General features: G+C 37.1%; 1 protein-coding gene across 2 annotated transcripts in view; it reads right to left on the bottom strand.

Moving 5' to 3' along the window:
* The window catches only part of Crppa (CDP-L-ribitol pyrophosphorylase A), a 288,105-nt gene that overhangs the window by 180,778 nt on the left and 91,432 nt on the right, over positions 1-15,895 (bottom strand). Inside the window, exons 6-7 of one of the 2 annotated variants that reach the window (XR_004114134.1) lie at positions 9,421-9,545; positions 686-778 (exon numbers count right to left, since the gene is read on the bottom strand). Coding sequence is in view for 1 of the 2 variants with exons in the window: in XM_031355623.1 (XP_031211483.1) it covers positions 684-778 (95 nt within the window). In the remaining variant the exon portion in view is untranslated. Of the gene's footprint in view, positions 1-683; positions 779-9,420; positions 9,546-15,895 lie in introns of those variants that run through there. The other variant, XM_031355623.1, reaches the window with a different exon arrangement.

The following is a 15,895-nucleotide window of genomic DNA, read 5'->3' as shown; positions in this document are numbered from 1 at the left end:
GGAGAAACAGAGGATCACAAGAAGAGTGTGGAGAGACCAGGAGGATTTGCCATAACATCTCAATGAGAGAGTAGCCATGAGGACACACATGGAGCAGAGCAAGCCAGGGCAAGACGAGATGGCAAGTAATGGGCCATAGGTCTAGTTATTAGCAGCCTAGTTGGGTTAGAAGAGCTCAGAGCCTGCCCAGCTTAGGCTTGCAGCTTGTTCATAAATATAGCAGGTCTCTGTGTCTTTATTCAGGACCTAAAACAGGATAGAAAGTGCATAGAAAGGCCCAGCAGTTATTTGAAAAGAAGACAGCATAGATAACCCGCTAAATAATTATTTTCACAGGGTCATAGATCAGATGTCCTGCTTATCAGGTATTTACATTACAATTCAAAACAGTAGCAAAATTATAGTTATGAAGTAGCACCAAAATAACTTTGCAGCTAGGGATCACCACAACATGTGGAACTGTACCAAAGTCTTCCAGGACTAGGAAGGTTAAGAACCGCTGCCCAAGATGAATGGACAGGGATGGGGTATGCTTCAGTCCCAGTATTAGGAGAATGAAAGATCTTAGGGAAGGAGGAAATAGCAACATTTGGTTTGAGTGACTTGTGTGCTTTTGCAATGATGCTGCCTTTATACCACAAAAATGTGTGACAGTTGATCCAACTCATTCTTTGAATGCTTACATTCAGTTCACTTCTTAGCACTTCCTCAAGAAGATGTCCTACAGATGCTTCATCTTTTGTGTTCATGACCACACAAATCTCTTGTGAAATTTTCTCTGCAAGTAGAAATAGAAAAGTTTTAAAATTGTATCATTTAAAGAAAGCACAGAACAAAGTCCTATTATCCTGAAACTTATGCTTGCTTGATGTTTATCCCCTTGAGTAAGATGAGGGACAGTCTAGCTCCAAGCTAGGTGCAGTGACCAGAGCTACCTACTAACACATCCTTGATTCTATTTACCAAACAGGCCAATGCACTCATACATTAAATGTTATGTAATAACCATCCATTATGCACAGAGATGAGAAGTGAGAGATCTTGGTCTGTATTTTAAAGGAAATAACTAAAAGTGACAATCATTTGTGTGATGACTGCCATTCCTCTTTGTTCATAAGTACACTCCCAGATTCTCAGAGATTTTCACTTATAGGTAGATATATCCTTCTGCTCATGGCCAAATTTTCCCTGCCATACATCTACATTGTCAATTCAATACAGTACAGTTCCTGTTTGGACTCTTACCAAAACAAATGGAATTTTTCCTCAATCTTGCATGGCTTATTTGAAATGGCTTAAAAGTTAAAATATGAACCATGTGACACAGAGGCATTCACTGCTGAACTTTCTGTTCAAGCTCCCAAAAGATATGAAGTCCTTCTCTGGAGAATCCAGAGATACTAAAGAATGTTGCTACAGCTGTCAAGTACTGAGTCTTAAACTAAGGCAACAAATCCTAATTTGAAATAGTATCTCTCAATCAAACATTGCCTGGATCACCATTGACTCTGCTGCTTCATACATGGGCTGCTTATGTAATATGTTTTCTACATGAATTTATCAATGAATACTCTTTTCAGAAAAGCTCGAAAAGACAGTTAAAATAACACCAGCTAATAATACTCCTGTTCCTAATTCCCAATTTACGAAGTGTCCTGTCTATTCCCAAAGCAATATTAACAGAAGCCATGGTGACCATAGAGGAAAGAATTATTATGACTATGTATCTTGAAATCAGAAGCCTTCATTACAGATAAGTGGCTGACTTTCATGAGATCCCTGGGGCTTTTGTGGTAGAAAAAGTACACATATCCCAAAATGTACGTTTATAGGCCTATAACTACCCAACAGGACCAAAAAGTGGGTAGAGGAAAAGCATGGCGCACTTAGTGAGCCTTCAACCATCCCCATAATCTTTTATTGCCACTATCCCACTTACTGCCTCAAAATAAGAATGCATGAATTTTCTAAGAGTTATAATTCCTGTTTCCACACCAGGTTATTTAAAAACAGGTCTGCCCAAAGACCACACCTTCCTACAATGATACCCAACTTGTAGCAGTTTCTATAAAATGCTGTTCACATAACTCTTTGCTCAGACCCTTCAGTAAAGAAAAGTAAGTATACATAAACAAAGTAATTTCAGTGGATTGTGACTGACAGAGTCCTTTTATTCTAAACATGGATTTACTACACTAAGCTATACTACTTTTCTACCATCTCGTCTCTTTGGGGTTCTGTTTTCCTATGGATAAGGTTCTACTAATTTCCAAAACTTTCCAGATCCATAACCCTGATAAAATCTAGTTTGATGATGAATGGACATGAGTGAGCCAGACTGTGTTATGACACTACCAACTTAAGGAACAGACTGCTGAAAAAATCAGATAATTTTGATAATTAAATGAGATTAGAGCTTACTCTAGAAAGGTGAGTGGGCTTTGCTTAGGAGTGGCAGCAAGGAACTTGAAAATAATTCAGTGGAAAAAAAAGATGGAAATGGGTTGAGCTAAAAAAAAAAAAGAAAGAAAGAAAGAAAAAGAAAAGAAAGAAAAATAAAAAAAGGACCCTTAAACATAGTGTGATCAATAGGAAGCAAAACTACTTGGGGGCAACGAAATGATTTAACAGGAAATAATACTAAGGATACTTGGTGAAACCAAAGTAATGAAGGTCCTTCTCAAAAGACTCTAAGGTAGCCATCCTTCAACCAGAGTCCTTTGAAATGAAGTCAACACAATCAATAGATAATATACTCAAATACTTGGAAGGAAACGTGGCTCTACAGCACCCTGTGTGTATGCCTAGAAACATTTTGAAATGTTTCCATTGCACAAAAAGTTGAATCTATGACTACAGCATTATCTGTCAACTCAGTGTTTAATGTGTCAGTGCCACAATCATTTTTGAAAAATTGGTAAACTACAAATAATTAAGAGATTTTTCAAGGAAAAAACAAGTAACATAAATTGTCCCTTCCTTGTTTAAACCATATATTCCTTATGCAGTGATAATCTTTCTGTTCAATGTAAATTAATAGTAACAAAACTAAAGCTAGAAGCCTTCTATCACTAAAAATGAACTCCAACTATATTTTGCATTTATCTTAGACTGTATTTCAGCTATTATAAATACAGAACTTTATTGTAGGTTTTTTATTCAGTTATTTATTTACTTACCATCCCTTCTCCCCTCCTATTCTCTCCCTCACCCCTCCCATGCCCCCATTCACTCCTCCCTGCATTCTCCTCAGAAAAGAGGAGGCTTCCCATGGATATCAACCAGCCTTGGCATATCAAGTAGCAGTAAGACTAGCGGCAGTTTCTTCTGTTGAGGCTAGACAAGGCAGCCCAGTTAGAGAAAAGGATCCCAAGGCAGGCAGTGTAGTCAGAGACAGCCTACCCCTCAAATTCTCCTCCGTCTTTTACCTCTGAACATTTTGTAAGCAGGACAAATTGTAGTTCTAAGGTTTTGCAACTGGGTTGTAGATGTCCAGTCTCTCCATTAGACATCTTGCTGGGTTATAGGAAACAGCTGGCTCAGGTTCCATATCCTCCATTGCTAGGAGTCCTAGCTAGGGGGACCCTCATAGATTCCTAGGAGTTTTCATTGCCCTAGCTTGTCCTAGAGATAACCTCCAATCCAGTTGTCTCTTCCAGTACATTTTTCCTCAGTTCTTCCGTGTCCTCATCACTCCTGTTCCTGTTCCCTCCCCTTCTCCCTCTCATCCACCTCATCTATTACTCTTTCTCAGTGAGCTAAATACAGAACATTTACGTATGGATCATTCATTGCCAAGAAAATTTTCCAATCAGTTTCCATAATTCTGAGTTTTAAAAGAAAAAACAAGCTTAAAATACTGACTCTTTCAGTGATCATGATTCATCTCTCATTTCTGGGTATCTTCCTTCATTATTCTTAAGTAACAGTGGTTTACAGCATTTAGCACAAAGTCATTTTAGTTTGTTCTCAATTTCTCATTAGTAACAGTTCAGTTGATTTTCTAATTTTACCTCATATTTCAAAATTGTGCAAAATAATGTAAAATAATATATACAGATCGTATAGTAATTTTGCTAAGTTTATTTATAAGCTCTAGTCTTTATCATATATACACACATATAAACATAGGATGATTAAAGTCTTTTCTCCTTTCAAAATCATAATTGTGTCTGATAATTTTAAATAAGATTTTAAATTCTGATTAAGTCCTATCATATTCATAATAAATAGCTAAACTATTTGAAGGTGAAAACTGTTTTTTGTCTACTCTAGAAAACTGAATAAGACTAGTGTCATTCTGAAATTTTCAGTTTGTAAGTAGTGTCGCTGTTTCAAATTACTAGAGTTTATAAGCTCTATTCTGTATCAGTTTAATGCATTGTATTTAACTTAAAATAAGTCTACATAAATTCGTATGACTGTCAGCAAAGAATGTCTATAATGGCCTCGATGTCCTCAGGAACTTAATGTTCTTTTCTTATTTGGTCATAATTGTTTAAGCCTTTAGTACTTGTCCTGATTAACTCTGCCAATTTACTAATCATTATATTAGCATTTTCCCAGAAAAGTATTTGTTACTAAAGTGCTATGTAATAATATATATGTATAGGCCTAATCCATCAGCCACTTAGCACACAGTTATGTGGATGGAAGAGAAGGACTCATGGAAATTATAAAGTAAATGCAGCAAAAAAAAACCTGTTGTGTTGTCAATATGTGAAACCAGGTAAAAGCATGGAAGTTGCCTGTGAGGTTCTTGTACCCTGTAATCTTGAAAACATTTTAGAATTAAAACGTATTCTCCCTTTACAAAACAAATAAGATACAAAGACATTAATAGTAAAAGAAATTAAAATTCCCTTCCTTACATATTAAAGATCATGATGGCAAAACCTAAGTGAGGATGGGCTAGATTCAAGGCCGAGGAATAATGATAAATGGTTGTGCTTTCTGGGTGGTCAGCTCATATAATAAAATTTCCCACTGTTTGTATATCATATCATACTGTGCTTTGAGAGAGGACAGCTGTGTTCTTATGCTTTCTATGGACCATATGTATATATCATCTATTAACATTGGCTATTTTAATCTGTTCTACTCCAAGACCAGGCAGTCAAAACCTCCCACCAACTCTTCTAACCCTGTGCCTCTGCCTGGATGAGTACCTTTTTCTACTCCATATTCTTCAAAGGCTCAGACTTACAGTACTCAACGGGTTTCTAGCCTGTGTTTTGTGAAGTTCTGAAAGCGATATGATGCATAGCCAGTTTGGAAGCTCTGCTTAGCTGACACTAACTTTGTATAATTTGGGGATCATAAAATCTTCTTTACATAAAAAATATGCTAATTGCCTACCATAGCTGATTAGCTCCCCTCAAGCAGTGTAAATCTTTTGAGGTAACATTTCTGTTTTCTTTAATCTTTTTCCATAGTGTGGCAACTGGAGGATTGTGAGTTTAGAAAGACGTGGTGAGCCACCCATGCACCGAGTCTTTCGGCTTCTGATGTAAAATTATTGAAAAGAACAAAAGCTAACCCCAACCAACCAGTAGTTTAACTGCATGTCTCACCAAGGTTTACACTTCAGCAATACTCTAAATGATCTCCCAATAGTCTAAAGATGACATAGGAACATGAATAACACATTTACCAATTATAGGTAATGGGAACTGGACAAGCATTCAATAACCAAGTTTTCTACAAATTCAGTTCAGTATCTGAGATGCTCCTGGAAGTCTTAGGTCATACCCTGGTAAGTGTTACCACAACGAATTGAAAGTTAACACTAAAGATCAATTTTTAAGAAAAATCAAACAAATATTCTTCTACTGAGCTACCCCAGTTTATACTATCTACATAAATACAATCTGAAAAAGAAATGATGATCATAAATGGGAATATATATTTAAAAACCTCTGTCTCATTACTGAAATAATGATTTAATTAGCATTTACTTCCTGAAATGCTACAGTATGTATCATTGAATAAAGCCATGGAATTGTGGGCCATTCTGGTTCTATTATCTCACTACATCAGAACCAGGGATCGCAATGAAATGGGGAGATAGCTCAGTGAGTAAGACCACATAAAAGCATGGGGGCCTTAGTTTGAGTTCCCAGCATCCACAAAAGTTTCTAAGCATGGAGTGGAGGAAACAGGATGCCTGATGCCAAGGTTAGTGACAGACCCAAGCTCAAACCTATGTCAAAGAAAACAAAGCATGACAAACAGGACATTGTAAGACTTCTGGCCTGTACGCATGCATTGGGCATAGGCATACACACACACACACACACACACACGCATGCTCACGTGTACACACATGCACAAGTACATGCACACATAAGCATAAATTCATGCACACACATACTTGCATGCACATACAAACACGTTTTTAAAAATTCTGTATTAATGTCTCTAATATATCAAAACTGATTGATACAATTAAAATATCATGATATATATCTTTTGCAGAACACAAAGCCAGTCAGTAATGTCAGAGATTGTGATTTTTTTAAAGACTTATTTATTTATAATGAGTACACTGTAGCTGTCTTCAGACACACCAGAAGAGGGCGTCTAATCTTATTACAGATGGTTGCTGAGAACTGGACTCAGGACCTCTGAGTCAGTGCTCATGACCACTGAGCCATTTCTCCAGCTGGAGATTGTGATTATGTAGTACCTCTAACCTTAGGGAAAATATAAATCTAAATATGATCAAGTTTCAAGATCTAGTTATATCATCGAAGAAAAAGAACTTAAACCACAAAGGACTAAACAGACATCAACATTCAGATCACCTGTAGGCCAAAACAAAAGAAAAATCATTTTTTAAAAGCTGATAAGGAAACATTAAGTAAATTTCAAATGTCTTTTGTTTAAGAAAAAACACACAGTTATAAGTAAACTGGCATGGTAATGCATGATTATGATTCCAACTCTTGGAAAGTGGAGGTGTAAAGACTGCCATGAATTCAAAGATGCCTGGCTACATAGATCAGCCAGGGCTACATGGCCAAAAGCCATCTCAAAAGAACGAATGTGATTCAAAAAAAAAAAAAAAAAAAAAAAAAAAAAAAAAAAAAAAAAAAAAGTCAGAATAGTGGCACTTGGGAGTCTGACACAGAAGGATTACACACTCAAGGTTACAAAATGAGAACATTCACACATATACAGAGGAAGGAGCACTGAGGGAAGCATTGTAAATGTGAATGACTTCTACTATTGAATACAATATGGCTCTGGACTGTGTAAAGATCTGGGGAAAACAATAACCTGAATATGCAGCAGTCCTCTTGCCCACTCTACTTCTACTCACCCAGAATGTGTCTTGGGCTGGGGAGATGGCAGAGTCAGCAAAGTGTTTATCACAGGAGCCTAGATCTTCAGAATGCCCCATCCTCCCCCGACACTCCTCCCCACCCCCCATGGTACTGTGGAGGGGGGAAAAGAAAATAAGACAGAATCAGGTGGATCCCTGGAACTTGCTCACCAACCAGTCTTATCAATTAGTGAGCTACATGTTCAGTGAGAGACCTATCAAAAAAATACAGCAGAGAACAGTTGAGGAAACACTAAGTTTTAACCTCTGAACTATACAAAAGCCATTTGTCAATTTTAATATATTTTTTCAGTTCTAAAATTATTATTTGATTCCTAACATTTCTACTATCTTTGAGATTGTTTCCATATCTCAAGGACTGATTAGTGTAGCACTTCCTTAATTGGTGCTTTAAAATATTTGTCAGATAGTTAAGGGAATAGAATAAATTCCACCAGTCTTTTTCTTTGTTCATTCTTTGTTCATTTTCCCTCTAACTTTGTGTCAGTGATGGCTGTGACAAGAACAGCAGTTCTGTAGAAATAGCAGGCCCTAAATTATCTCAGATATGCACATTTCCCATGGATCGGAAGTTGCAGAGGCTTTGAAATGAGAGCAAGCACTGTTATCATGCCTCGTCCTCTCCTGTTGCTAGGTTCTGGGCATAAGCGGAGCCATTGCAAATGTGAAGGAGTGTAGCAAGGTCTCATTTTTCCAGGAGAACATTGAAAGGGGAGAAGGGACAGAAGGGATATGGTGGTCTAGCAGTACAAACTCGGTTCCAGGTGTGCCCTTTGAGCTGCCCACAGATGGATCAGACCCAAAATTCCATGCTGTAGAGTCTTAGAGTAGGTCTAAGTAATAAACAACATCCTTGATAGGCCACTGAGCAACACCACGGAACACAGATCCACACAAAACCATGGAAGCTTTGAGAAACATAATGGATACTGGAAATAACACAACAGGGTTAAAGCAGGGGCTATGAGAAACTGAATTTACTAATGAAACACTAACAACTTGAACAGGACCCAAAGATTTACAACAGACTATAACAGTATCTTACATTCAGAAAATTCAATATAAACAAGGTTGGTTGGTATCCAGGGAACTGGGAAAGTTTAACTCCATGGGTAAAGACTGTCAGTATAGATAATTTTGCTGAGCTCACACATATATCCTGGAATTATCTCACAAATATTTTAGAGCACAAATTAAGGAAGTGCTACACTAATCAACGTGCCATTACTTTGTACAAAAATAACATAGTTGGGCTTGGGGCTTTCTGTAATACCTACCCTAGAGAGAAACATGGGTGGCTGGCTTCTATCTGTTACCACCTTATTTACTTGATGCTTATAGCTTGTGACCTTTGACATTTTGAAATGACAGATTTTTTTTTTTTTTGCCTATATTTGAACTGACATTTCACTGATGGCAAATTAAGGTAATTTAAGCCTAAACAAACAAGCAAACTATACTTTCTCTAATCTTGACCCAAATATTTAACTTTCTAATTTACATCTTTCTTAACAATAAAATGCCTGGGAAACAAAGCTCCTTTTAAATTCATTCCGGCCTTCCTATTCTTCCTAATGAAAGCTTGACGCAAATGTTCTCACATATTCACACAAGATACCATCACAGCACTGTTTCCAAGAGGGTAAAGAACAAAAACTATTATGTACAAAGAAGTCTTGGTATTAATGGGGGAAATGTGGAAAATTAAGTATCAGTCAAAAGCCAGAAACATCAAAAAGCAAGGTTTCAGAGTAAATCTTAGCTGTCACTTGGCATTGTCCAAAGAAACATGTTTAATACAAATGGTACCATCACCAAGAGTTTAACAAGAAAACCCTGACAAGGACATGCCACAGAGGGAGAATGGCCCAGTAGCACCCAGTGGAAACCTGGCTTCCCCTTGCTCATCTTTTCAACTACATTCAAAAGTTTCAAAAGAGTTTTGCACTTAAAAAAATCACAATGCTGAGTAAATATTAAAAGATCCTTATGAAATTAAACCATCCATTTTCAATGTGCGTAAGACACCAAAGCCAACACAGTAAGTTCTGTTTGCATAATGCTGAACTAACCTTATTCGTGTGCAATTTATCTTATTCTTTCCAGTCAGAGCCTATTTAAAAGTGTCACTACACTCTTCCATGCATGTGCACAAAGGAATTCAAATGCTGTCTTGTCAGCAGAGTTTTGAAACCATCTGAGGAAGAAACAAGTACATATAAGGATACAGGTTTAGTGTTCTTAATATTGTAAAAGAAATGCACCTGTACCTCGATGTTTAAAAATGGGAGGTGGAGACGGTATTTTCCAAATAAAATATACATTTATTAGCCAGTAAAATGTCAGACAAATCAATTACCCTTTAAGTAAAACAAAGGCAAAACAATACACAATGACTAGGGAAAAGACACAGATCTTTATATGAGTTGATATTAACTAATTCTAACTAAAAGCAGCTTAAAAATCATTTTCAATTTTAACTTCTTTTTTTCACTTTTTACATAAAGCATCAAATAAAAAGAGGCACTGTGACCCATTTTTATAGCATAAGTCTACTCAAGTTTGTATAATTATAACCAGGGAAGAATAAGATGAATTTTTATAACACCCTTTAATCAGAAAACTGAATGTATTATAAGGTTTGCTGAAGGGCAATATTGAAAAAAATAAATACATACTGTTAATAAAGAAATTCCATAGGGGCTCTTTTTTTAGAAAACTTTTAGAAGATTGACCCTTTTGCCAAGATATGGTCAGCATATTAAATCCAGTGCGGTTTGAGACCATTTGTATGGTTTGCGTACATCTAGATAAAGTATGCTAGGACTGGAGGCTGTTACCACTTTAACATCTTTGGGGTTTGTCTGAACTTGCAGAACAGGCTTGGGTGGGCTCAACCAGTTCGTGGAAGGACAGAGGTGGGGGGAATACAATCCTTCTTTGTTCAGTGGATGTTTACAAACGCATCAGTCAGCCTAGGGTTTTGTTGTACTAATTAATCACAAGACTCTGAAAAGATTGTTTTCCTTTTCATTCAGGATAAAAGCTGGAAAGAGTTAAACATTAAATAACATGGACCAAAGTTAACATGCTACCTTAGGGAAAAGAAATGTTGGGGTTGAATTGTTTTATGTAAAAATAACAGTAATTTGTAACTAACTGCATCTTAGCACAGACTCTACCAGAGACAGCCATAAGGACGCCACTTTCCTTACGGCTTTCCTACTAACCATGGCACCCATGTAGGAACCCATGTAGAAATTAACAACCGAAGTCAAATATTAATGAAATAAGATTTTGTTTTTCTGGCAATGACGTTTCCATACTAAACCAAAGATGTTGATTTGATTGTAAATTAATATGGACCAATCACTTTATTTATATAACCAAATCTGTATTCCAATAAGTAGTAAATTTGCCAGTACAAAATGTTCTTGCATCTGACATGAGACTGTTTTATTTATTCTAGCAAAGTTTTATAATGTGAAAAATACTAAATGAATGAGAAAATAGTCACATCAAACCACTTGCTGCCCATTCAAGGGGAGAACAGCTGAAATATACCAGCATACAGCAGCATACACATGTAAAAAGGTACAAGCTTTACCTAAAATAGGAAGGTGCTGTTTACAAAGACTAGATTTATAAAAATAAAAAACAGAGGGACTTAACAGTATATACCTAATCATTTTTAAATAATTCTTCCATCATTCCATTTTTATGTTTATTTTATCCCTGGGCATATCTAGAAATTTACCAGTTAATTATCATCCAGTTTTTGGAACATGTGTGATGCTATCAGCAGGTACTCTAGAAAAAATACTAGAAAGCAAGATCTTTATTCTCAAGAAGGTCAGCTAAAGACACAGTACTGAACCAAAGGAATGATGACTGGACAGGTAGAATGTAGAAACTGCCAGGGTGCCCACTGAGAGAGCATTTGGATCCAAGATTGGTACCACTCTCATAGACAACGTGAACTTGGGGAGGTAGAGTCTAAACCTTAGACAGTCTAATACAATAGCCATTTTTATTCAGAGTCCCAAACAACTTAAATTCTAAGGGCACTCTGGGTATTAAGCAAGGTCATGTGAGCAAAGTTGTATATAGTCACAAAGGCAAGGTCACATGAGTGTAGGCTGTATACAGTCATGAGGACAACTCATGCTTGGAAGCATCACTCTGAATAATAGTGGGTAAGACGATGGGTGATCTCAAGGAAACCCACTGCTGTTATTACCCCTGAGGAGGGCCCAAATGCACGTTCTGCGAACATACCTATGTTATGGAGGAACAAAGGTTATAAAACTTTTGCTTTGCTTACTTGGAGTTTGCTCACAAGCTCAGAACTCTCAGACAGCTTGATTTATGGACGGTGTTCTGACCCAAGATCAACTCTAATGCTCAGAAAATGGGTCTGCATGGTTGGGGGTAAAAAGGCATGACCTTAAAAACAAGTTGGCATATCAGAGATGCATATCTGTCTTCCAATTTCGGAATTGCAGATCTTTTTTTTTTTCCAATTTTGAGACCCAGAGGAATGTCTACCCCATTTCCCTACCCATAAAATTGAAGGTATAATATCTACCATACACTAATATTATTTTAAATAATAAATGAGTTAGGATGCCTGGTATGAGTGCTATATGCCCTCAAACAACATAGCTACATTACAACAGTATTTATTAATGACATAGGGGTGGATGGACAGATAAACTGAACCTAGGAAGTTATATGGGAAGGGTAAGCCATATATTCCTAAACTATAAATCTTCAAGAAAAAAAAAACATGCCTGTATATGATGCCACAAATTATTAAACCCAAAGCAATATCAGCAGATATACAAGAAACAAAACAGGAGATATTCCTTCCATGTTTATTGAACTATGATTCTGAAGCAGGTTAAAATCATGTTGACTTTGTAAGCAACACTGAATCCACTAAGTTCTTAAAATAAAAAGACTTATTTTGTTATATGATTTCATGACAAAATGAGCACTGAACTTAAACTAACTAGAAACCTTGTGGTGTTTATCACATTCAACATAAACATTTATGTATCATAAGTGTCATTTTGTGGTGAATGAAATTCCACTGGTGATATAATAAGTGATGTATTTTTAGATACTCTGGACAGGTAATACTTTTCTGAGAAGGCATGGGTACTTAAATGAAAATCTAGGTCCAAGCACAGGATACCTCCTTATGACTTAGTACTCTGGGAATCATAATACTACCTACGTCATTGATTGGGGGAGATAAAGAGCTATAGACAAAATGCTCTAAACAGTGTTCAACAAAAAGCTAGAGCTCAATATATGCTGGTAGTTAGGGCTTACAAGTATATTATGCAGCCAGCCTGTGATCCCATCTACCCAAGAGGCTAAAGCAGGAAGGAAGATCACAAACTAAAGGACAACCTTGACAACTTAGACCCAATGTCAGATAAAAAAAAGGGGGGGGAAGAGGGGGTAGGAATGCAAGTCCATGGTAGACCACTTGCCTAACATTTTCAAGGCCACTGTTGCTTGGATTCAATCCCAAGTACAAAATAAATTAAATAAATCACAAAAGAACTTTGACCACTTATTAAAAGCGATTGTTAATTTTACACAACTATTTGACTGAGAAAGGGCTGTCCAAATAGCTGTTAAGCTCTGATTGTATCTGTGAGAGAACTGGAGTTTCTGGGAAAGGTCAGCATTTTAATGTGCATACAAAACAAAGAAATAGCCCGCATCACCAAGGGGAGAATAGGATTCATTTTATCCAGAGTCTGCCTAGAACAGGAAAACAAGAGACAGAGGAAGAATTCCCCTCCCTCTTTGAAGCTGAAACACCCAATAGTCTACATTTGATCTCAGTTTTAGTCCAAATAATAATGGGTATTCTGGTTCTCTGATCTTTGGGGTTTGATGGAAACAATACCACAGACTTTCTTGGGCTTCAAGCTTGGAGATGGTCATGGATAGAAGAACAAGGAAGCCATGACAAGGGAGAAGAGCATCTCACTCAGGACTCTGCATGAAGACTCAAGCAGGTGGGAATCCAGCATTCCTGCACAGTTAATGACATGCACTATGAAGGTTGTTAATGTGGAGATAATATTCGTTTATATCCAGATACTTAAGAACATGAAAACAGCAATGAAGCATGCTTCAGGCACAAATATATACACCCCTGAATACTGCCTTATTCCTCTCCCAGATATTATCTAGGAGTCTCACAAGCAAGACCATTAACTTTTGTTGACAGAGGAAACATCTTAACTTCCCATGCAGTCCTTGTGATCTTAGGTTTTATGGTACCAAATGAAATTTGTCCTCTTTCCCTTTGTCTGCACATCTCTAGAACTACCCGATGATCTCATGTAGATTCCTTAGCCACCCTGGGAAGATGGAAGGAACTTCAGAACCCACTGACATCAAATACATGAGAAGCCCACACCCACACATGGTTTGTGTACTCTTTCCCTGAGTACTTTTTTCCTAACCTGTTACAGAATAAAGCACTTATTAAACTCAAATTGTGCTTCATACTGACTTTTTCTAATTTTTTTTTTTTTTTTTTTTTTTGCAGCAAAGTCAAGAATCTCAACTTCACCTTAGTGAAAAACTTGGAATGGAACTCTTGGGCAACAGCAGGGAGTTTCATTGATCTGTGTCTCTGGCTCATCTTCCTACCATTGCTAAGATGAATCTCGTCCTGTCTATCTATACTTCTATGTATTATATTACTTTCCCTGGATAACCGTAACTTATATTGTTGGAAAAGGCAAGGTTGTAAATAAATATAAAGATATAGACTTCTCCTAACCACCTTGTATTTAACAGTTTGTGTTCATGTGTGTGGCAAGAGTGCATATAAGTGTACAGATATGTATAGGCCAGACACTGGGTATCATAATCAGCTGCTTTCAACTGACATTTTGATATAGGGTCCCTTGGAAAACCTGAGTACACTGATTCACCTATGCTGACTGACCACTGAGCATCAAGGTCTGATCCTCCTCTCTGTCTGACCAGTACAGGGATCACAGGTATATACAACCACACACTGCAGTCTCACAACTTCAAAATTCCAAAGGTCAGGCAGTGGTGGCACACGCCTTTAATCCCATCACTTGGGAGGCAGAGGCAGGCAGATTTCTGAGTTTGAGGCCAGCTTTGTCTACAGAGTGAGTTCCAGGACAGCCAGGGCTACACAGAGAAAGAAACTCTGTCTTAAAAAAACAAAAACAAAAAGCAAAAACAAACAAACAAAAAAACAAACAAAAACAAACAAAAAAAATTCAAAAGTAAAACTCCAAGTTCTCTTCCTCCTGTTTCCAAAAGCACTTTGATTATCAGTGTTGATATTTAGTATAAGTCATGAGGGAGGTAAAGAAATACACATTTGGAATTGGAAGACTATAGCAAGACTCTAAATTTGATATGTAGTAGAAATAGCTTCGATAGACGTGACCTATAGGGGTTTATAAGAAGCAGCCTTAACCAATATTTCTCAAATATGAATTATAATGCAATTACTTAGGGTTCTTACCAAAACAGATTCTGATTCACATGGGAGTGGTACTGAAGGCTAAAAATCACATGACTGCTGACCTTGCTGCCTATCGAGTATGAAGGCTCTAGAGATGTGGCCCTATGTAGGCCCAGTAACATCAGAATCTCCTCTAAAGACCTGGAAATACATGCCTTAAAGAATAAGAAAACTCCTTATTTAGTTTCCAACTAAGTCAACTGCTTAAACCTAGCCATGTCAGATCACTCAGAATAAAGTAGAACACCTTGAAAATACCATGTTAGAAACTGCTACCTAGACAGGTTAACAATTAGCTTAAAGTATTTGTTTTTGCACGTCTGCTGGCTCTGATAATAAGTGGGAAAAGTACTACAACATGGAAAATCAGCAGATGAGAAGTAATCTCCTTGCCACTCACACTGCCCCTCTACCTAAGCAATGCACAGCTTACTTAGAAGTAGAATCAAACTGAGTTTTCTATGTCTTTGTGTTAAAAGCATAAACAACCACAGCACGACTTTGCCAACCGCTCATGAAGGAATATTTATACATTGTCTGGCTATGTAAATATATGTCAACTTTTTGATTTATGGTTATAGATTAACTATTTATAAGCATAGAAACATAAATTATGTGACATTAATTGTTTGAAACAAAATATTCTTGAAGGGAAACAAATCCGAGGGTAAATAAAACACAGTCTCACAATTAGAGAAGAGCTCAGCTTTCCACATGTGAGCCAACTGCTTTCCTACAACTCTAAAATGAAGCTATACATCTAGGTCAAGGGCTAACCACTCCAGCAAAAGACGGAATTTAACAGTTTACTTCTCAGCCAAAACTTTAGCATATCATTTTACCAATAGTCTAATTTGGAAAAGAACAATCATCAGCTTCCTGTTGTCTCGAGGACAGAGGGAGCACCCGTGGTCTTACTACTAAAATTGGGTGTTTAAAATGGGAGAGGGCGGGGTGGCAGGCATGGGGAGGGGGGAGGCAACAGGGGTTTGTTTTTGTTTGTT

Source organism: Mastomys coucha, unplaced genomic scaffold, assembly GCF_008632895.1.
Source record: "Mastomys coucha isolate ucsf_1 unplaced genomic scaffold, UCSF_Mcou_1 pScaffold6, whole genome shotgun sequence".
NCBI lineage: Eukaryota > Metazoa > Chordata > Mammalia > Rodentia > Muridae > Mastomys > Mastomys coucha.
Note: the sequence above shows the minus strand (reverse complement) of the source record. Positions and strands in the feature narration are given on the sequence as shown.